Source organism: Branchiostoma floridae, chromosome 7 (assembly GCF_000003815.2).
Source record: "Branchiostoma floridae strain S238N-H82 chromosome 7, Bfl_VNyyK, whole genome shotgun sequence".
Taxonomy (NCBI): Eukaryota; Metazoa; Chordata; class Leptocardii; order Amphioxiformes; family Branchiostomatidae; genus Branchiostoma; species Branchiostoma floridae.
The window spans coordinates 24,745,657-24,768,950 of NC_049985.1; the positions used below are offsets into that span (position 1 = coordinate 24,745,657).

At 41.7% G+C, this 23,294-nt stretch overlaps 2 protein-coding genes across 3 annotated transcripts; one reads left to right on the forward strand and one right to left on the reverse strand.

Moving 5' to 3' along the window:
* Window positions 1-486: 486 nt before the first annotated feature.
* LOC118420268 (gastrula zinc finger protein XlCGF8.2DB-like) lies at window positions 487-3,673 on the forward strand. Of its 2 annotated transcripts, none has more exons than XM_035826994.1 (2): window positions 487-835; window positions 1,831-3,673. In XM_035826994.1, exons 1-2 carry the CDS (start codon window positions 714-716, stop codon window positions 2,678-2,680), a joined length of 972 nt encoding a protein of 323 aa, XP_035682887.1. In that variant the 5' UTR covers window positions 487-713; the 3' UTR covers window positions 2,681-3,673. The 2 variants fall into 2 exon arrangements, with proteins under 2 accessions (XP_035682887.1, XP_035682888.1); XM_035826995.1 differs by having other exon boundaries at window positions 734-812.
* A 14,546-nt stretch (window positions 3,674-18,219) lies between these two features.
* Window positions 18,220-19,718, reverse strand: LOC118420223 (complement C1q tumor necrosis factor-related protein 3-like). The gene is made up of 2 exons (XM_035826941.1): window positions 19,553-19,718; window positions 18,220-18,776 (listed from the first exon to the last, which is right to left on the reverse strand). Exons 1-2 carry the CDS (start codon window positions 19,716-19,718, stop codon window positions 18,220-18,222), a joined length of 723 nt encoding a protein of 240 aa, XP_035682834.1.
* Between the last annotated feature and the right edge of the window lie 3,576 nt (window positions 19,719-23,294).

The window sequence follows — 23,294 nt, forward strand, 5'->3', positions numbered from 1 at the left end:
TAGACCCACTAAACCTAGGACCATTGTACGTTGTGATATACAAAAAATTATCAAGACTATATGGCATACGTATTATCTGACTTTCTGCAACTTATGGTCCACTGATCAGTTATATGATACATACGTATACGCATATAAACTGTTTGTCTAAAACACAAAAACTATAACTTCATACATCAAACATACCGGTATATTATGTACATCTCTGTCTAAGCTACCTAATATAATCTAAATATCATCTAAAGATGTCGTTCCTTTGTCCAGTTATCCTCCTTAGAAGATTTTGAGAAAAACGCCCCTGCAGTTCCAGAGTAACCTGCTAGGGGACCCAAACATACACCACATATTCCTTACGTCACAAGCTATCTTCCACCAAAAATTCAAGACCATAGCACATCTAGGTCAAAAGATACAACAAACGGAAATTCTGCTGCAGTACCAAGGTCATAATATACCAAGAGGCCCAAAATTGGCCTTGACCTTCGTCTTCTCAACACCTACCCACATATACAATGTACCAAATATCATTACAATCCATCTAGAGGTTCATGTGTTATGCTGACCATAAATATCCGGAAACACAAACAAACAAAGACACACACAGACACACATGCACGCAGACAGACAGACACACCGAAAACTATATCTCAATTTTTCATGGAGATTAAAATGAAGAAAGTGTAGGCGGAACGCGCTGCACACTGCATGACTGAATGTGTTTAATCAGGTATCAAATGACCTTTCACCCCGCTGTAGCAGTAACCTTTCACCCCTTGCTGCTCCAGGCAGACTTGCAGGAGGATTGTGTGGAGGTAATAATCATCACTGGAAGCAGGCAAGAACCAGATATACATACAAATTAAGACTGCATTGATATAAAATATAGCGGGTAGAGGCCATTTATATGGTATGTGGGCTACATTAGTCAGAAATGTAAGACTTTTCGGGGTGATCGACGAGAATGGTGGAGGGGAGGGGGGCATCTTTACCTTCTCGGAAACAACGTCTCATAACACTTATTTATCCGCAACCCCCGTCCCAATAAGTAGTTCGGGTTAAAATAGTGCACCGCAGTACTTGCAAAGGCCGTAGCTTAATCTTCCGTTCACAACAGCGAGGTGGAATCAAAAGGACAAAATATTGTCACTATACAGGTCGAACCAAATATGGAAACCTGGGCGTAAACAATTACCGCTTGCGGTCCTGTCTATCATCATGATTGACGGCGACAAAGAAGCGCTTCTGGGATATCCAGAATGCGCTCTAGTTTCGAGCGCTTTTGGAAAGAAGCACATCTGGGATGCAGGCCTATCCCAGATGTGCATCTATCCCAAAATCGCTTTTGGGATAGATCAGCATATATTGGACCAATTTATTATATATTGAAATTGCAAAAACGCAGAAAAAAGCAAACAACTAATCGTAAAGAGCTTGTTAGGCCTACCATTTAAAGGTTAACGTTATTTGCTTGCAAATGTTATCGTTTGAAACAAGAAACAGTCATGCCTTCTATAATACCAGAGTTACCAACCTAGGATTGATGTGTTCAAAAATTCGTACTTTCCCAGAACTATCGTAGAGTGGAATTTGTTATCACCAAGTACAGTAGGGGCATCTTCTCTAGGTAGTTTTAAAGAACACTTGCAGATAGATGTGCAAAAGTTAGGTGTGACGGGTCGTTCAGTGTAATATAACCAGCTGCTGCTGCACCGCAAGCCTGCGAAGCTGGTGTATTATGCCGAATGGCGGTTATACCGGCTATATAGATACAGATACAGATATCTATCTAGTTTTAATTGGTCTGATTTCTTCTTTTATTGTACTTTTTAGGTTCGACATGGAAGAGGGAGGTATTGAGTATCCTACTGCTGTTCACCAGAACTTCGATGATGGGTCTCCTGCTGGATTTCTATGCAACCGGGATGCAAGTCAAACCAAAGACCAGCCAACAGCAAGCAAATCCAGTGCGGTCAGTCAACCGAAAGCAAACACTGGTGAGAAACCCTACATGTGTGGGGAGTGTGGGTACAGGACGGCATGGGAGTCTCATTTATCCCGACACATGAGAACACACACAGGAGAAAAGCCATTCAAGTGTGACCAGTGTGACTATTCTGCAGCAGAAAAGTCGGCCGTGAAACAACATCTAGCAAAGCACACCGGTGAGAAACCCTACATGTGTGGGGAGTGTGGGTACAGGACATCATTGAAGTCTAACTTATCTCGACACATAAGAACACACACAGGAGAAAAACCATCCAAGTGTGACCAGTGTGACAAGTCTACTGTACATCAATACAGCTTGGATCAACATCTAGCGAAACACACTTGTGACAAACCCTACATGTGTGATGAGTGCGGGTACAGGACAACTCAGAAGTGTCACTTATCAGTACATATGAGAACTCATACTGGTGAAAAACCCTACAAGTGTGACCAGTGTGGCTATTCTGCTTCACATAAGTCCACCTTGAAGCAACATTTAGCCAAGCACGCTGGTGAGAAGCCCTACATGTGTGGGGAGTGTGGGTACAGGACATCTCGGAAATCGCACTTGTCCCAACACATGAGAACACATACAGGGGAAAAACCCTACAAGTGTGACCAGTGTGACTATTCTGCAGCACACAAAGGCAGTTTGGACCAACATCTATTCAAACACATTGGCGAGAAGCCCTAGATGCCTTGGGAGTGTGGATACAGGACAGCTCAAAAGTGTCACTTATCCAATAATATGAGGACTCATACCAGTGAAAAACCCTAGAAGTGTGACCATTGCGGCTATTCTGCGGCAAGGAAATCTGCATTGGACAAACATTGTAAAATACACTGTGGAACAACAGTACATGCTTGAGGCATATTTGACGCGGGAAACTCGTTCCAGTCTTTGATAGTAATCTTTATTAGTACAGTGTATAACTTTGAGTGGCTTGGTATACGAGGGATCGCTGTTGTTGTTTATATCGTGCAATCAATACAATGCGTAGATTGTAGCTCTCAGCAGTCAATATCATTGTTAGAATAGTCACTTGTTTACACTTGTCACCATTGTTATCTATACCGAATTACTTTATGTATGTTTACTATATCTTCTGTATGCTTCATGTTGCAATTAGCCCTCGGGCAAGAACTTGCAAATAAACTTCTCTATATCAGGGGTATTGGGCAGTTGATGCCTACCAGAATGTCATAAGATTGGATTAAAAATTGATATTCAAATTAGCAGATCAAATTACTGGTTAATATATCAATCAAGCTTTTGCCAAACACCTGCTTTTTGCCTACCATTGCGTCACCGTGACATCATCATGATCGCTTGTATTCCGCCAAGTGTTTGAGTAAGTTGTGAAATGAGATGCTGTGACATGAAATGTAGTTTTAGTGACTGCCATGGCTGACATGTAAGAACATAACTCATTAGTGACATTAGGAAGTTTTGTTAAAGTACAAACTTTTGAGAAGAGAGCTTTTGTGACATGAAATGTGATTTCAGTGATGTATGGGAACATAACTGAAAAGCGAAAATAAATATGTTGAATAATGAAAGTGCAAATTCCACTATTAAGTTATGTGATTGGTTTCAATATTGTGCCACAGTAGTAGTCCACTGTGTTCTGCTGCTTCATTGGGCTAATAAACACCCTGCAGCTGCTGCAGTCTTTCTTCAAATTTCTCCACTTTTTCGTATTCCTGTTCATTGCGAGCTTTCCTAACTCCAGTAGAGTCCTTTCTGACTGCAACGATCCTATATAGCTAGTCCTCTATATGTAACAGGCATATTTTATTTTTGTGTTGGATATTACAGTTCAACTAGTTCAAGAATGACTTCTACCAACACAGATTAACTTGGCAAAAATCTTAGCAATTTCCCTATACATACCAAGTATACCTAAGTCAAACTTGAGCATGTAGCTCATTACTAAGCAACATGCTTAAGTCACAACTGTGGAAGATTGCAGTCCCACAGGATGACTCCAGACAGAACTTCTGGGGCATTAAACCAGGAACAGGAACATGCAAACAGGTTCATGCGTACAGGATCCAAGTCAAGATCGATAGAGAATGGCTGAGTTGTCGTAAATATATTATCTAATCATCATTATCTCAGTCGGGAAGGACTTTTGAAAACCTCAACTGACATCAGCTGATGATCAAAGTCACTGCAAAAGTTAGGAAAGAGACAAGGAGGGAAGAAAGAAAGTAGGTCATACTCAAAGTGGCTCTCTCCTTGGTGCTGAAGATCATAGCAAAGTCTGTGCTTACGCTGTATATTAATATAATGTCTCCGATCAAATAACCACAGATGATATCTGGAATATCTCTTTCAAGTTAACAGGAATTCTAGGTACTATGTCAAAGGTTGAGGCCCGCAAAAAAGTAAACAAAGCCCGTCTGGACGTTGTTATGCAAATCGAAAGAATGGTCAAAACAAGGACTGTTCACTTTTTCTGGGCCATACCCTTTGACATATTACCAAGAATTCCTGTCGCCTCACATGCGCCCTGACTTCTGTGAACGGGCTTATAACACGTTATATTTACACGCACGCACGTACCGCTATTCCAGAAACGCACGGCAATTTGTTGCTGTTTGTTCTACAACTTGTTATGAAGAGCGATAAAAACAACTTTTCTACACCATACTCTACATGGCAGACGTAGAATTTCGGGCAGACCAGCCTTTTCAGTCTGTCACATTATCCTTTTATTGGTTATATCCAGTACGTAAATTGCTTCTAGCGATACGTAATCATATGCTTCCAACAAGAAATTAATCAAAACACGTCAGTAGACAATCTTTATTTCAATCAGTATGACGCTACGTACAAATTGCAGTAGATATGTATGAGTCTAGCCAATAAGTTAAACGCATTAAACACACACGACACGTCAAATCATTCTCGCCCGGACCACAGCCTAATTTCTGAAACACGGTTTTTGGATCAAATGTTTCTGCATGGGCCGACAAATCCTGCATCTTGTTAGCCTCTTTCACCGGCCTCTCTGGGGGCATTGGCGTAAGTTGTTTGTGGGAGAGATTCGTGATTTTTAACTGGGAATATGCCGGGAAAGGAAAATATGCCCCGAAAGGAAAAGAATGTCGGGAAAGGAATATATGCCGGGAAGCTTGTACTCGCCCCTAGCACAAGCTCCTTGGCATAATTTCCTTTCCCAGTTAAAAATCACGAATCCCTCCCCCAAACAACTTACGACATTTACCCCAGAGAGGCTGGTGAAGGAGGTTAGCATCTTGTGATGTATTGAAAAATGTCTCACACATATTTTAGCACGCGTTGCGTGTCCACTAGCACTGGAGAAGCCGAATCGGCAGAACTAATCTGTTAAAACTGACGGAATAAAAGTTCAAAATGAGAACAGACTCCTTGTGGACTAGAAGGAACGAAATCTCAGTTAACGTCATGTTTCCAGTCCACCCATATCGAGTTCTAACGTTACATCCAATCATCACTACGTTACGTAAGTACAGCAAACCTTTTGTTGATTGAAATTTACAGAAATGTCTTTTTTTTGCGACACCTCAAGGATGGAGACAGTTATACATTACTTCCATGTGCCCCATGGAAAAAAAAGGACCCTGACGACAGCTTTGATAATTGACCGTTATGACTTCCAAAAGCTACGATTCTGCATTGCGTATATCCATAATCATCTATCATGTGTTCAAGTGCTCAATGGAAATAGCAAAAGCAAAAAGGGGAAAAGAATTTGAGGGATTAAAGAAGCCATCTACATCAGAGCTTTACAACCATCCCTGAATAGAGACGGAGGGCGCCATAGACTTCATGCAACCTATGATCCACTGCTCACTGAGTCACGTGTTCTATCTGCATAACGTGACGTCACGACAGCAGTGGATTGTTCATTCCAAATCCAAGACTGATGCTGTGCAGTCGAAAATTTGGGTGAGCCCAATCTTTGTGTTGGAAATCACAGTTCAACTATTTCAGAATACCCACTGACATTTAAAAAACATCAATAGCGTGGGAATATACATTTGATTATACACATTCGAAATATTGCAATGATTTCTGTAATGTCACCATCTTCAAAACTGAGAAGATGGTGACCGGTTCCGTTATACGCGTGCACATGAAGTGCCCAGTGGTCGGCCACAGTCAGGTTTCCACCCCGTCCCACCGTGACCAGTCCGGGGTACCCGTCCCCCCATCCCTGCTGCATCCTAAAACCTTTCCGCATCCTGAATTCGCGAACAACGGTGCCGTTCTTAGTCCGAACCGCTACCTGTAAATAGTCCGAAAAGAACGTTGACCTTACAACACGATCGACAAGAGCGTCCGCCGCAATACCAAGGAATGTATTGACAGGCAGAAAGGGATGTAATGTTCGTATGTCATGTGTCATTTTTGTGTACTGCATAGTCAGCCCTTCAGCAGGCGGATTGCAATTCCCAATGTCCCATTGGTGGCCTCTACCACCGATGGAAATGTACGCATCTTCGGGAGCTTTCGTCTCGCATTCAGTCTCTGACGCGGTGGCGGGAAAACTGCGGAGTTTGAGGCCCCTTGGTCCTAGCACTACGACCCGCCTGTTTGAGGCGTCAGACATATATACCTCGTTGCTAGGCGACACGACAACGTCACAGAGTTCAGGGAGCATTCCCGCCTCGTGTCCCTTTCCACCTACGGCACTCATTGTTTGTTTGACTTCGTCTGGTCCTTTTCCTGAGAAAGAGTAAAATATTGGTAAATTTGGTGAATTCTGAAGTGTTAGCTCTGTACAGTTCTTTGTGGTTATTATTAACTAAGAGAAATATCATTATTCTGAGCTGGCACAATTAAAGCTAAATGCACAACCCACCGTACGTGCAAAGACGTGCTGTCTACGTGCAAGAACTGGGCAATCTTTTGGGATCCGCAAGTGGTAAGTACCGCCTCGAGCTCCGTACGAACTCGTAGGGAATCCGACGGACTTTTGAGCACGGAGACACGTAGAACTTTACGTGCAGGCAAAACTTTGTGTGCCATCAGGCTGCGGATTCGCCCCCCGTACGTGCCAGTACGAGCGACGCGCCTGCCCTGTACAGCGGCTGAGCCTAAACGTTTTCAGGAATACGTGGCGGACTTGGCCTCCCTAAAAACGTACGGACAAATTGCACGTATGGAAGGTTGTGCCCTTAGCTTCACTATGCACATGATGATAGCATGAGATTGCTTATCATCATCATGCATGTTCTAGACATTTTCTCATCTTTTTCAAGGCGTGTGCGAAGTACTTTGTGTATCACCTTCCGTAGCGCTGGTTGGTTGAGGCGATGTGTAGTCCACATGTTGGCTTACGTCCGTTTGGGCCAGGATTGGGAAGGTAGGGTCCGGCAAAGTCTGAGACCAAAAGCGAAAATGTCGTTAGAAAATAAAAACTGTGTAAAAGTGATCTCAAACCAACTTTCCACTGTCCGCGACAAGAATGGCAGCCACATATGTAAATTATAATCAGTATTAGCGGTGCCGGTACAAAACCGTTCTTCCTGGACCGGTCCAGAAAAACCGGACCTAAAAAAAATCAGTAGACCGGATGTCGGACGGATTCGAAAATGAACAGATTATATCAGTAGGCCTTCATGTGTTTGGGGGCTTACCGTCCCAAGAAAATAACAAGAGCGAAGCAGAGGGGAGATGATAGGGCTTTTTTTACCAAGTTTCTACAGCCAAAGCTGGTCTAAAACAGAGGCAGTGAATTTTAGAACGCAAATGGACGTCGGATACTCCACCAAACAGAATCCTTTGTAGCAAAATTAACCATTGTGTTGTGAGTATCGCCCATTCACAAGTTTTCGAAGATAATTAGGTCCAGGTTCAGGTCCGGACCTGGACCTAATCCTCTGGACTTGGACAGTACCTAGACCTGAATTTTCTGTACCGGTACCCAGCCGCGCCCTATTCTGGATACGTGTATCGGGAAAAATCCCCTATTCTAGCTCATATCAACAGTTGACAATGCTTCAACACCCGTCCTAAAGCGTAGTAACGCTTGTTCACCTTTATCCGCGGGTTAACCTATATCCGTTGTTTATAGAAAAAAAAAAGGATTTGGGGATAATAGATTGACTTGCAAGTTGAAACGTCCGTTTACTTGGTACTGTATTGGATTCCCTAATTACCTTGTTTTTTTAACAACAGATATAGGTTACCCCACGAATAAAGGTTAATTAGCGTTACGTGTTTCCTTTCAAAGAGCGTGCAATGAAAGATCTCTAGGTGCGAAGGCAGGTTCATTAATCACTTAAACAACCAACCTACACTTGAGAATGGAAACAATGAGGTATAAGATTCATATAAATGCATAAGAATAAACAACGTTACTACTACATGTATCAAAATATAAAAGATACAAAACAATAAACGTAATGCAATCGAAATATACAACTCCTCACCGTTGGTGTGAAACTGTCCTGTTTTCCTGGTATGAAGGTTGAAATGAAGAGAGCCATAACAACAAACAGTCCTGCCACGGCTACTCCAATAATAATGGTACTAGCGTGACCTAGAAAACAAAAACGGAAATAAAAATAAGATTCTTCCAAAATACAACACCCCAAAATCTCTTTCTCTATCCCTCTTCCCCTGCATAGAAAAGTATTCTGTTGGTAGAAACCTGTGAGAACACGAACTAAAACATTACAAAACCCTTGTCGTAGCGTCTTGAGTTGAACTAAATACGAACAAACCGATCATCGCTGGCGAAAATAAAGGGTGCTCTAACCACGTTACAATTTACGGTAATAATGACATACAAGTAAAAATAGAGATGCAATTTTCCACAACGTCGTTTTAGCAGAGTGAAGTACCAGTGAAGCTAAGGGAACAGCCCGCCGTACATGCAATTTGTCCGTACGTTCTTTGGGATGCCACATTTGCGAAGTATTTCTGGAAACTTTCAGGCTGTACAGGGCAGGCGCGTCGCCCGAACTGGCACGTAAGGGGGGCGAATCCGCAGCCCGATCGCACACAATGTTTTGCCTAAACGTAAAGTTCTACGTCGTGTCTGCGTGCTCCAAAATCCGTCGGATTCCCTACGAGTTCGTACGGAGGCGGTACTTACCACTTACGGATCAAAAAAGATTGCCCACGTTTTGGCACGTAGACAACACGTATTTGCACGGGTTGTGCCCTTAGCTTTATTCAAGTGAAATAACATTATTAACATGACTTACCTCCAGCTGCCTGATGTTGCCGAACATTTGGGACGTACGTATACGCTGGGTTGAGCGGTAACGCGTTACCACTATAAATGGGGTTAGGAAGTAACGCGTTACCACTGTACATGGGGTTAGGAAGTAACCCATTCCCGACGTTAGATGTTTGGTTTCCATAATGCCCTTCATCTTTGTCATAAGTAACGGCGTATGGTTGGATGTCAAAGACATCCCCTTGTTCGTCATTTGTCCTTCTATGACCATATTGGTCATGAGCGACTGCATATGGACGGATACACTCGTCTTCTGACACAACTTCACTCTCTGTTCTGTTCTGTTCTGTTCAGAGCTTTCTATACCCTCCAATTGTTGGACGACCGCTTCTGTTTGAACTTCATCATGACCGATGTTTTCTGCTGCGCTGTTTGCACCACAGACCTCGACATCTTGCCTGTCCGTACTGGCATCTTCGACATCTCGACCGCATTGATAGAAGTTGAACAGTGCCTCTTTGTGACAGGTACCCCTCAGTTGGTATTGCACTACGCTCTCTGCGTTATCAACTTCAGTACCGTAGATGTGTTTTGACGGGGGATCTTCTATTTCTGATGGACAGACACTCGAGGAGTATGGCAAGTCTACGCTCTCTGTGCTATCAACTTCAGTACCGTAGATGTGTTTTGACGAGGGGTCTTCGCCTTTTGATGGACAACCACTCATGGAGTATGGCAAGTCTGCGTTCTCTGTGTTATCAACTTTAGTACCGTAGATGTGTTTTGACGAGGGTTCTTCGCCTTCTGATGGACAACCACTCATGGAGTATGGCAAGTCTACGCTTTCAGTGTTATCAACTTCAGTACTGTAGATGTGTTTTGACAAGGGTTCTTCCGCCTCTGGATCTGTGAATGGATTATCAATATAAAGTGCTTGATCCTGTTCAGTTTGTTCAACGTGTGTATAAGAACTACAGCTTACCGGTAGCGATAGACGGTCTGCAGTGTTTTCGGGACTGAAACCCAGTCCGTCATCCTGGTAAGAGTGTTCAAACGAAGCGTCGCTAAGGAGGTAAGGTAACGGGTCTTCCGTGTAGCCGGGAGATGCGTCCGTTTGTCCCGCTAGGCTTTCCCGGTATGAGCGGCGCCGGGGCTGAGCCTCATGTTGAACCACAGGTTCTGGTGTAGAGTCAGGGCAGTCACGGACATGAGACAGGTCTGCCTGTGCGGCCTGCATGTTGGTGGGTATGTCATAGCCAGAGACACAGTCATAGTCTTCGGTTGGCTTGTTCGTTAAATCCATCGAAAATCTGAGTCAGAGCATCTACAGAAGTATCCTCGTACCTGTTCCATCGGGAGCTCTCCTATGCCTCTACGGTGCACAATGTATTACGTACTCGCAAAGGACCATTAGATCACGGGGTTGGTTTGTAATACTTCGCTCCTGGTGCGACGGTTACAAGTTGAAATCAGACCATCCGGCTTGGAAGTCAGGCCGTCAGAAAAGTGTTTTGTAGGACTGAGGCAGGCCTATGGCTACCAGACTGCTAAAATGCATTGTGCAGTGCACTATAATTCTTCCAGAGCTCGGGCTATGATGAATTCTAACCTTACTGTTTCGTGGTTCTGTGATACAAGTGCTACTATGGATCACTCGTAGCGCTATATATGTATAGCCGTAGAGCAATCGATAAGCCAGCAGACAATCTTTCTACGTAATTCCCAAGTAATTTGTCGAGCTGAATAGATTCAGATTAGTCTGGCCAATCTAGAAAATTTCAAAAAACAAAGCAACAAGAGTTCGGCGATCTCATACCTCCTTGAAATATTTAGAGTTTTTGTAAATATTTTTACAAATGACTTACACATTTATATGATTTATGAATGGTGATGTTCATCATTGACTAATGTACACATGCCACAAGTATAAAATTCTCATCATTAATCGATTTTGCAATTTTTGCACATATTATGCAAATCAGTTCCTCATTAGCATATTTGGTGTCTGCTTATGTTCCACCTATCCTGATTTACATGTCTTACATTTTGGGGGGTTGTAAAACCCATGAAAACGTTTAAAAAGCAACTTTTCAATTACAAATGTACGACAGCGTGGTGAAAAATGGTATAAAAATTATTCTGCCAAAAAAAGTGCACCAAAACTTTTGTTCGAACCCCTAAATCACCAACTTGCTCTATGCCACGAAACATCAGGGTACTAAGTTTAGATTTGCATTTAGAGTGTACTGTTCTGTGATATGACTTCGACCATTTCAAATGACAACGACAGTTAACGAGATGGAACTTATCTCAGGTGTCGTGACCCAGTGTGATTTTTATTTATTTAAATTAACCACGTTTGTGGAAGGATTGACATAACAGGTGACTATCACCTTTTCAAATCAAGATGTCAACCCGGAGACCAGACTGTAAGGTTTGATCCACTCACACCGGGAAGGACCCGTACCCTTTTAGATTAGTGTGGCTGGCTCTTACGTATACGTGCGTGGGGAATGGCTCTCCCCCAACACAGGACATCCATTTAACGTCCTATCCGAGGGACGGCCCTAGCCGAAGCTATGTACTCATTTTCACCTGAGTCAAGTGAGTAAGTACACGGGTCTGATACATAACTGCATCCATAGTATAAATATTAACGTAATTACATGATGATAAGACAGTTGAAGTTGTTTCGGATAAGGAGGGTTGGGTCCTTGTATTCCCATTATTGCATATACTTGAGTCTCGACATAAGATTTATTTCATTGTATTCAACTGTCCTCAAGCAACCTACATGTATAAATCTCCAATATGAAGCCTCTACCATGAATTGACCATGGTGGGGGGGGGGGGGCGAAAACGCTAAAGGGGGGCGAAAACACTAGTGATCTCGCCCCTCCCGGGGGGGGGGGTCTGGGGTGGGGGTTGGGCGAGATCACGGGGGGGCGAGATCGCTGTCACAGGTAAACTGGTGGTTAACACACCAAATCATTCAAACGGAATTTTTGAAATATTCATTACAACTGGAATATAGAAGTTTTCTTTTACAGAACTAGTTTTTCTCACCTGCTGACGTTTCAATGTCTGTCAGACATCTTCCTCAGAGCTTTTAACTGGAGTTCTGCTTCTCGCCGCTATATGTAGCCGATATAGCTGGCGCTTTTGCGGCGAAAACACTATCCCAAATGTGGCTGGGTTTGTAACAACCCCCTTCCCCCTTCGCACCGGTTTATCACTGGGGTAGGCTTCCTTATTATGTTACCTTCATAGAAGGTACATATTGTTTTTGGTTTGTTTCTTCTTCTTCTTCTTTTCCGCACAAATAAAAAACATGAATATCTCCGAAACTAGACCTTGGAATATCTCGTAATTCAGCAAGCTGGTAGGTTTGCACATAAGACACTGCACCTTGGTCATTTGGTCCCCTAAAGATACCAAAAAATGATTTTATGGGGCAAAAAAGGGTGAAAAAACTAGCAATTTTAACACAAAATCGAACTTTCGAGCCCCCATAGAATGTTAGAACTAGGCTCCAAGGACCCGGGGTCAACGACCGGTAGCTGTAGAACCCGCCCGGGAGTTATGGAACGTGACTTCGAACGAGGTCAACGACCGCTGCTACGCAACACGGAAGTGGCCGCCCGTCAAATGATGACTTCATCTTGCTTTGGACGGCCTGAATTAAGGCAGAAGCCGTCCTCAAAATGACTTGTGGAATTCATTTTGCCAAGAAGTAATAAAAGATAGCTTTGACTTTATTTTGCCGAATATCGGCACCCTTTGCATATCAACTTAAAGGAAGGTAGAATGCGCCGACACGATATTGAAATTTAATGCCCCCAAAGTATCAAAACGTGTCTCGGTCTGGGTCTATATCGAGTTAATTTTAAGTATTTGTTTCGATGCTTTTCTTGATTTTGTTTTAAACGTTTTGCAATCTGCATGCACAAGTTTTACTCTGAGCCTTCCAAACATTGTTCAAATTCTATGTTGTGTTCGAGTTACGTCGAATCGAGAACACACACGGTGTGTAGTTCGCCAGCACTAGTCTGCCACTTGTGTTTTCGTGATTCTGTAAAAGCCGAGGTTGAGTTGCGTGCTCACGCGATAATTTGGCGAACAAACGTGTTGGAGAGAATACTAGTATTAGTAGAATCTTCTCAGACAGGCCTACAACTGTGGTAACGTTACGTGTATGTGGCAACGTGGGGATTTCATCGGATGTCTCCTGACATGATAAGTAACTGGCGTATCATCATAATAATGTAGCGAGACATGTTCGTTTTTATCCACGGTACTGAATAGGAAATCAAGTTCATGCATAGAGCTGTCGTCTAAATAAAACACGGATTGGTGTCACGGTTGTAGTTAACCGATTTTTGAGTCAACAAGAACATTTGAGCAAAAACAAAAAAAAATTATGACTACGTTATATTAGGCGCAATTTCATAGGGTTCGTGCAAATGCTTAGGCACCCCTGAAAACATGCATAACGATCGTCATGCATTTTACGCCTGAGACATAAAGGTATGTGAAGCACAAGGGGTGGAGTTGATGAATTTATTTCGCTATTAAACTGACCTGATCAAACAAGATTAACTGAAGCGTGGAACGCCCTCCCCATCTTAGGCTATAGGTCACGGTCATTCCGTTCACCTTGTTGTTCATCATGTAAGTTACCACAGCGCTGCGTTGGTCCCCAGCAAACGAAGTCTGGACTCTGGGAAAATTACAATTTATCTACGTACAGCTTTATACACGGTGGGGTTGTATAAAGCCACAGCACAAATCCCCAGGCACAAATCAGCAGAAGTCTACTCGAAAGTTCAATGTAGCAGAAACCTAACCCCTTGAACTTTGCATGATTGACAGGCGGACGGGTTTGAAGTGTGCCGACTGCGGTATGTATTGATAATGAGGGCAAAAAAAAACTACGTACATCAAACGTAAATCAAAATTGTTTGCTAAAAATAAAAGAAATTTGTGAAATATTGATTGCGGGCTCTGAAAAAAATGATTGGGCCGTTCAAAGTATGAATGAATTTACACAGATTGACTGTGACAGGGAGCATAGCGAGCACGGTGGCGCGTACTGTGAAGATCACGTGCAGTGTGCAGGGGTTGTCATATCAATTTCTGGCGTGAGACGGTGGCAACTGCTGAGTGAATGAATAGAATAGATTTGTGGCATTTTTAGCGATTACGCTAACCAGCTATTTCTGTGAATTTGTGCGATTTACAGTTGTTGGTAACGAGAGGTGCCCTCACATTTCACGCCCAGAACTCATGGTGCTCCCATCGCTACTTGGCAGGTCAAATTTTGATGAATGGATTTTTAACAAATGCGCATTAATACGGTTCATGATCCCTTCGCGCTCCACGTTACAAGCGGCAAACTCTGTGAGACGTTTTGTGAATGTACCTTCCGATTTTGTGGCATGCTAGACAGTGTGCCGTAACTTGGTGCGCTTGTTTTACTTTTGCTTCAGAAGTTAGTGATGAATTAAAGTAGACAGAAATAAGAATTCAATTCTATAATATTTTAGCTTCTTTTGACATTTAAACTTTGACTGTATGAATTTTTGTCTTATGTCACGAGAAACGGGTTTTATGCACTATTTGCGACGGTCCTACTAGTAAGAAAATCATTACGAAAAAACAACACCGCCTACATCAACAAATCTTCGTGTACTTTTTGGAAAATATCTTCGAAATCTCTCTATTAAGTTTCAGTTTCATTGACGGTCAGCCTAAAGGAAGTACAGCACGCCTGACATCGGTAGAAATTTATATTTTATAAGCAACTTATTTTCCACGTTTTATGAAAGAACGCATTACAAGCATGTGAGGTCCGAGCGGCTTGCAGGAGACTATTTTGAAAGACATTTAAATTCACAAAGATTTTCGATTTTTTTGTTACTTCTGTAGTAGCAATAACTGATAGTTAATCAGATGAAAATGACAACAAAAAGTCAGCGCTAGGACGATGCGACCGCGTGACCGGAACACTGGTACTAGTGGTAGGAGGAGGGGCGCCGACCGGCCGCGGGTTTGACCGGTTGTTCTCTCTCGCCGCCGGCGGACGTTAGGAATTGTCAGCACGACTGCACCGTCCGAAATAAGATTTTTGCAGACTTTGTCTATATTTACGCGCCGAGTTTGTCCGTCAACAATGACGGAAAGAGCAAGATTTAACGTATTCTTGTGTTATCAACTGATCTTATCGACGCGCGCTCCGCGCCAAGTCGAATACTTGTGAATTTTTTCCGAGTGATTCAAAACTTTGTTTTTTTTTAAACATATGAATATGTTGAAGGAAACCAGTTTTATCTATGGCCCTCTCCCAAGCCAAGACAGTTCTCCTTTTCCCTCCCCCAAGCCGACAAAAAAGTTCCTAGGCCCTCCCCCAGACGACAAGCTTTCCCACGATTATGTCGTCGAGTAAACCCTGTTGACGACCGTCAAAAGTGTAGAACCTTTGTGGACAGACTGCCCAGTGCCCATGTGGTTGTTAGCTATGCAACTGATGTGAGGATGATGAAAACCCCTGTTTAGAATAAAATGGGACACTGTGTTTATTATCCAAGATACGTAACGTTACAGATAAAAAAAATATTGAAATTCATTCGTCTCTTCTTGATCCCTTGATTATCCTGTATCATCTAAATCAGGTAGAAATGCTAGGCTAGACCATGTGTGAAGGTAACATTCTGTATTTGCTTGCAAATATTACCTTTCTAGTTAAGTCTTATTTTCGGATTCATTACAACTTTTTGGTAACAAAGATGTTGTCAACAGTGAAATGGCTTACACCAAGGAGGTTATATTCACAAGGCCTTCTGAATATAACTGAATATAACCTCCTTGCTTACACTTAACGCTAGTTCACCTTTATTCGCGGGGTGACCTATATTCGCTGTTTGTTTTTAAAACACGGCATTCAGGCTCTGGTATTTAGGGATACCGGCATGTTGCCAGTGGACAGACTGTGGTTTCAAATTATGTGGTCTAAACCGCCGCGTCGACTTGATACCCCTAAATACAATGTTTTTAAATACAACGGATATAGGTTAACCCGCGGATAAAGGTGAACTAGCGTTATATGTCCTGTATATATACATTTACAAATGTTCACAGACAAAAGTGACTGAGCAAAACTCCAGTACAAGATGTGGGCTGATTTCGGCCAAGGTGACCGTTTGAAGACGCCATTTCGTTTGTCCGGTGACGTCAAACAGTGGCTCGAAGCAAGGGGCATAGATTACGTCACTTCCGGCGATGAAATCAACACCAACGTGACAAAGTGTTTTAGGGAGGACTCCGAGACGGGAAAGTTGCTTCTCGACTTTCTGACAAAAACATCTCACGTGTCAGCTCATCCAGAGATAAAATCAATGGCCTTAGAGCACATTCGATGTAATTCGTCAGTGATTGACGAAAACGTGATCTTTAAAGGGATTATTGAAGTCATCGCCGTCAAAAAGAATTAATGCTACATGGCTGCACATTTTGTAGTACTGCCATCTTGTACACCACAAAGATCAAGACGTTGCGAGTCTGTTTGCGAGAATTATCGTTTCTGGCTAATTTTATGATACCATGCTGAGATATCAGGTCAGAAATGTTTTCCTTCCCCAAATGTTGTAAGGTATGTGGCTTGTTTAATGCAAAAGAGATTAATTTTAGTTTTTTTTACGTTTTCCTCTCTCAATATAAAAATATGTACATGTTCTTTCATCGGAAACGGACGAAAATTAGTGAAGGCGTGGATGTGATACATATAATGAAGTCAGTTTGGCAATATTGGTGGATGGGCTGATATATCAATGTAAACGATCTAGCATGCATAAGTCTGGGGAATGTTTCTCGCGTGCGTGCTGATGACAAGTGAACTGCTGATTTTGGCACTTCAGTAAGACTGCCTTGTCTACGCGTTGTTTTGAGTTCTGGTCCCTGCAGTTGGCATGGATCAAGTTTACGCCATTTGTGCAGATTTGCTGCCAAGTTTTTTTTTTTCTCAAGGCAGAGAATTTACAGCTGTTTCCATCGTATGGTTTCTGGTGTAAAGTTTCTTAGTGAGATAAACCACATACTGTAAGTACATTTAAGTTCACGGACATTTAATTTTGCGATAGCGGGAAATGGTCTTTTCGCGGTGGTTTTAATTTCGCGGTAGCACCGTGCACTGTAGCATCTTACTGTTATGGAAAAATGTTCGCGGTGGTTTTAAATTCGCGGTGAAGCGGCCGCCGCGAAAATCGCGAACATTAAACCACCGCGAAAGTTTCTGCATTTACAATATCATTGCTCCATCTGTCCGTATATTCACAGTTGTCTTAAGAAGCGAGAAGTTAAACCTGTCCTTGTTAGGACTACAATAGTCATTATAAATTTATTAAGATACAACTGTGTGTTTTGTTGTGTCAATAAAGCTTTATATATAATGTAAACGTTGGAGAATCATTTTCTAACATGATCTTCTAATTTCTTTTGCAATATAAAAATGATATAAATCTACTCACCAAATCCATACCCACTCCCTACATGCTAGTACATTGTATTGTCTTTACATTATTAAAATGTGATGTTGAAATACCAGTCTTTTTGGTGCTTTTCAGTTTTACATTATTAATCTGTATTTGTTGAGAAAAGTAAAGTTAAACCTGTCATTGTTATGATACATTAGACATTGTAAATGCAGTAAGATATTATATTCCTAATATGTTATTGTACTACTGCTGTATCAGCATGGCCTGTGCTTAGCTTGTAAGAGGATAAATGTAACGCTAGTTCACCTTTATCCGCGGGGTAACTTATATCCGTTGTGTTGCTAAACAGGGTATCCAGCGGTGTCAAGTCGATGGACGATAGTTTCAAATTGTACTATTTTCAAAATATTGCTCCATCTGTCGACTTGATATCCCTAAATACATTGTTCTTAAAAAAGAACGGATAAAGGTTACCCTACGGATAAAGGTGAACTAGCGTTACTTTAGAGGAAGTCTTTCATTCTTAAAGCGTTTGATGCAGTTTTGCAGTCTCAGATGGTCCCTTAGTCAGCGTGGATGAGGAATCCTGAGAACGTGACGAATCTGCCGCTGTTACTGTACAGATCGTGGCCACGTGACAACCTCACCCAAACCTGGTCTCCAGGCTGTAGGTACAGAATGGCACTGTTACTACTGGACTGGCTATGGTTATGGGGCTCCCCACCGCTGCTCTCATACAAACCCACCATTCTCTGTCCGTTCTTCATCAACAGCAGGTAGCATTTGCTGTCAGTTGGATGTATCCTACCGGTAAAGGTGAAAAAGTAGACGCCTCCTACTGGAGCCACAAACTTCCCCGTTTCCTCGTTGTACGCCCCGCCCACGTTGCTAAGGATGACGTCATACTTCACCACCGTGTCAGACGATACCTTCGTAAGCCTGGTCGTTCGCGCCACGGAAAACGCCACGACAGGTGGAACAGGTGGGCTGGTACCAGGTGTTCCCTTCTCACCTGCCGGGCCCTGTTCACCTGTGTCTCCCCTCACACCTTTCGGTCCGACCGGACCCAGCTTGCCAGGCACACCTCTTGGAGCTTTGTCACCTGGCTCACCTTTAGGCCCTTTGGAAACACATAGCAAATTGAGAGATATAACTTTAATTGCCTTAATGTACACGTAGCCTGAACGACCTGACCGGACTATAGTGTAATATATCTACTTACTACCTGCAAATCTAGTGTGTCACCCCGACTGACAGTTGTTCTGACTGAAATTATTGACGAGACAAAAAAATGCAGTGACTCTCGGTCGGGTGGTCAACTAAAAGCTGAAAAGTGGAAATACAAAAACATGAAACTAGATACACAGTGCAAACTAATGTCGGTACGTATACGTCCGTAATGTTATGTTACAATCAGATAAGGCTACTCCTGGTTTTCAGTATCTTTTGAATAACAAAGCAATGATATATTTTATGTGCATTGTATGTAACGTTACATATTTTTGCACTGTATGGACATAAATGGTTCAGGTATGACGAGTTGTTTGTGACATAGTGCTGTGCCTCTAAACCTGTACCTGAACACTTGGTGTACCTGTACTAAACTAAATAACTACTAGACACCGCTTTTCAGAATAAATCCCATCTCAAAGAGGACAGTTTTGATAACCTGCCAGTTGAAGATAGAGAAAACTAATAAATAGACATGAACTATTACTTACTGGTACTTACTGGTAATCGTCATGAGACTCAGATATGAATATTATCGTGCAAAGATGACAATTTACGATTTAAAGAAGACAATTGAGTACATCTTAATTTTACGGATAATTGACCAGAATTGTGGCACAAGTAAATGTCCGGTCTTTTACCTACACCCATATACCTCAAACTCACCTTGCGGCCCGTCAGCCCCCGGCTCGCCCTTGGCTCCAGGCGCCGCCACCACCGTGATGTTCTGACTGTTGTTCAGCTGACGGGAACAGACTCCGTCCCCGTCCGCCTCCAGCGCAGCTAACGCGCGCAGGACGAGAAGAAAGGAAACCAGCAAAGCGATCTTCATCTTGAGTTGGAAGTTGATGCTGATATCAAGACGTGTGCGGGAGTGGAAATCTTGGCTCTTTAAACGGTTTCTTAGCGTATACGCCTTCAAGAAATGAGGAAACTGAAACCTCCGTATGCGCAGACCCGAAGATCAACTGAAAACTATTCGTCAGGGGTCGACCAGGAGATGTGTGTTAAGTTGGAAGCTTAGGAAAATGTATACGAAAATGTAAATGTTTTATTTTGGGTCATTGATTCATGTGAACTGCACATATGGTGTATGTCTTCCAACTTCTTTTGTGCAAAATATCCGGAGTGCGTAGCGTAATTGGTAGAGCGTTCGGCTAGGAATCTAGAGGTCCTGAGTTCGATCGCCGCCGTGCCCTGGCGTTGTGCTCTCCAGAAGGACACTTTACACAACCTTCCTCTCTTCACCTAGGTGTAAAAATGGGTACCTGACTTCGGTTGGGGAAGTAGAACAAACGACTACCTTTACCTGTCTGTTCTGTGTATGTGGCACTGTTAATATAAGTTACTAACTTGAGTGCAGTGACATATTGTCCTCGTCTGTCCAAAAGTAAATAGTAAAAAATATCCGTTAGGATATCTAGATTGTTATTTATCACAAGTTTCTCAACCTTCTCATTTCCCGACTTTTTATCTGATTGACCCCTTGAAGAATGAAAGCTTCTCTACGTTGTAGATCTCATTAGGAAGTAGCATACATTCGCATAATTACACCAGGTGCCATTATACCGCCACCTCAAAAAAACGTTAGTATGGAGGTCTTCTAAAATTGTCTTCAACACCTAAATATCTAAATTGTATTACATTTAGGATATTTAACATTAGGTGTTCAAGACAATCTTGGGAAGACCTCTATACTAACGTTTTTTTAAGTGGCGGTATTATGGCACCTGGTGGAATTATGCGAATGTATGTTATTGTAGTGGCGCAAAAGTTGACAAAGTATGGTAGTTCTGATAAGTTCAAGATTGCCAACATCAAAGTCACTTTCGACATCAACATCGTTTCATATGACTGAACATATGGAAGCCATAACGAGCAGTCTTTTTTTTACATATTTTCCAACCAAGTGACATGTAACACAAATTGGCATGTTTTGGATCCATTGGAGTCATCGCGACAAAGGCACATAGGGCATACATACACAATGCCATTACCTGTTTGCGAATACGTTTTCTTTCAGATTTACTAATCACACATTAGCTGTAACGCTAGTTCACCTTTATCCATGGGGTAACCTTTATTCGTTGTTTTGGTTCTAATGTATAAGCATTCGTGAATATATTTGCCTACTTGAACACAGTGAGGGTTATCGACTCCCAGAATTAAATATGAAATAATAGTATCTTAAGTGGTAGCAGTTTTAATCCCAGTGACTTCATGGTTATGGTGTAAACTAGGCACAAAAAGTTTTTAATACCTACTTTGTGTGTGTGTTTGTCTGTGTACATGTGTGCGTGTGTGGTAGAATAAACCGCTGGCAAAGTATGTAAAATTGAGTTTAAAAGAGACCTCCTGTAAAATGTTATTATTGTCTAAGTTAATTGATATACTTGTTGTTATACAATCACAATATCATGCTGAAATACCAGTGTCCGTGTGGGGTTTTATTTTTATATTGTTCAATTGCATTCTTTCTGTAACTTCAAAGTATTATCAATAGAATACCTATGTATCCTACATAATTGCCTTGTCAATTACATCGAGGCTCCATCGATCTCTCAATTTTCAATGGTGAAAGTCATTTGCCTACGCGATGATATACAAAATGATACAATATACAACTTCCAGGTCGCCGGATGTATTTTTATGTTCCGAGCATACACTTTCTCACCCCCCCCCCCCCACACACACACACAACACACACAGGAAGAGAGAGAGAGAGAGAGAGAGAGAGAGAGAGAGGGGGGGGGGGGCAGACATACATACATACATACATACATACATACATACATACATACACAATTACATATACACGGATAGAGGCACACTTACCAACACACACACACACACAAACACATCTTTTCACATAAGCCGAACAATTTTTTTTCTGTCATGTTTAAAAAAAATACAATTATAAGAAATACATGAAATATTCAGATAAAACGTTGATAGAGAATTACTATCTCGTAGTACGGTACCAATACATCAACACATATAACCTCACGCTGACAAGTAAATTAATGAAAGACATTCTCGAATTAGACCACAACCATTTAATCTTTATTAGAGTAAGCAAAAAAATAACAACAAAATATTCAGCTTCCTTAAATTCACCAGTCTCAATGACAGACAGCAGATATAGCAGCGTTCGTAACTGCTTGAGTGTTAAAAGTCTTGATGGTAACAATGATTCTCATTGTTTATCTTCTGGCGATGGAAATAGATTACATGTAATTCTACAGCAATGTACTGCCATCAGTTGTTTTTCTTAACATGATCGTTACCACTATCAGGTCATTACTTCTTCAACATTATACAGATAATGAAACAATGAATGATACGTCCTTTGATTTGTCATCAGCATACGTTTTGTATCAGAAGTTCTTTACAAGTTACAAGTTCTTGAACATTGCCATCAACCATCTCACCATAACATGATCGTAAAAAATCTGCTGACGTCATCGATGTACAGATGTAAGTCATACATGTGACAAAGAAAAGCAATGCAGCATTTTTCTTTAATACGAACTGCATTCACACGAGTTTCAAGGTGTCTTCCATAAAAGTCTTAACTCTGATACCAGAGTATATGCTTTTTCTTTTGCCTTCAGATGGAACAGTTTAGACTTTTGTGTTAGACTTTCAACTGTATAGACTGGGGTCCAACTTTCTTTCCGTTTCCTATGGTTAATATAATATATACTTGAAAAAATGGTACTAAATGATATAGATAAAAAAACATCTATGTGTAGATGGTGCCACATGTATTTAGGCTGCTCTGGTGGACTAACAGCCTGTGTTCTATGATAGACGTGGCATCGGTCTCAACATGAGGTGGTTTATCAACATCATTGGCAATACCTATACACAGCGTCTACTTTTACGACAGAATCACAATATCTTTAGACTCAATGCCTTCAAAACAGGAAAACTCACAATCTGAATGTCAATCACTTATCCCCAAGTAAACTTGGTATGATATCTGTCATCAAAAGGACATTCTGTGTCTGTATCTAAATACATGTAAATGGTAATAAGAAGTAATAAAACATGCAAAAACTATTGGCACAGCGTCTACTTCTATGACAGAATCAATTTCTTTCGACTTCGGGCCTTCAAAACATCTAGGAAACCTCACAATCTGAATGTTGATCACTTATCACCAAATAAATTTGGTATGATATCTGTCATTAAAAGGACATTGTGTGCCTGTATCTAAATAAATGGTAATAAAAAGTAATAACATGGGCAAAGTCAAATGGCACAGCGTCTACTTCTATGACAAAGTCACCGTTCATCAATTGTTGTCAAACATAATTTCATAAAAACTCACAACCTGATCTTTTCCCATTTTTACCAAGTAAACTTGATATGACATATGCCATCAAAAAGACATTGTGTGCCT

Bases quoted from the DNA above. Each gene is read 5' to 3' on its own strand.
- LOC118420223 (XM_035826941.1), bottom strand. From the start codon at position 19,718: ATGAAGATCGCTTTGCTGGTTTCCTTTCTTCTCGTCCTGCGCGCGTTA. The intron at 18,777-19,552 runs GTGAGTTTGAGG...GTGTTTCCAAAG, and splicing joins GGGGGCTGACGGGCCGCAAG to GGCCTAAAGGTGAGCCAGGT.
- LOC118420268 (XM_035826994.1), top strand. From the start codon at position 714: ATGTGTTTAATCAGGTATCAAATGACCTTTCACCCCGCTGTAGCAGTA. The intron at 836-1,830 runs GCAAGAACCAGA...TGTACTTTTTAG, and splicing joins ATAATCATCACTGGAAGCAG to GTTCGACATGGAAGAGGGAG.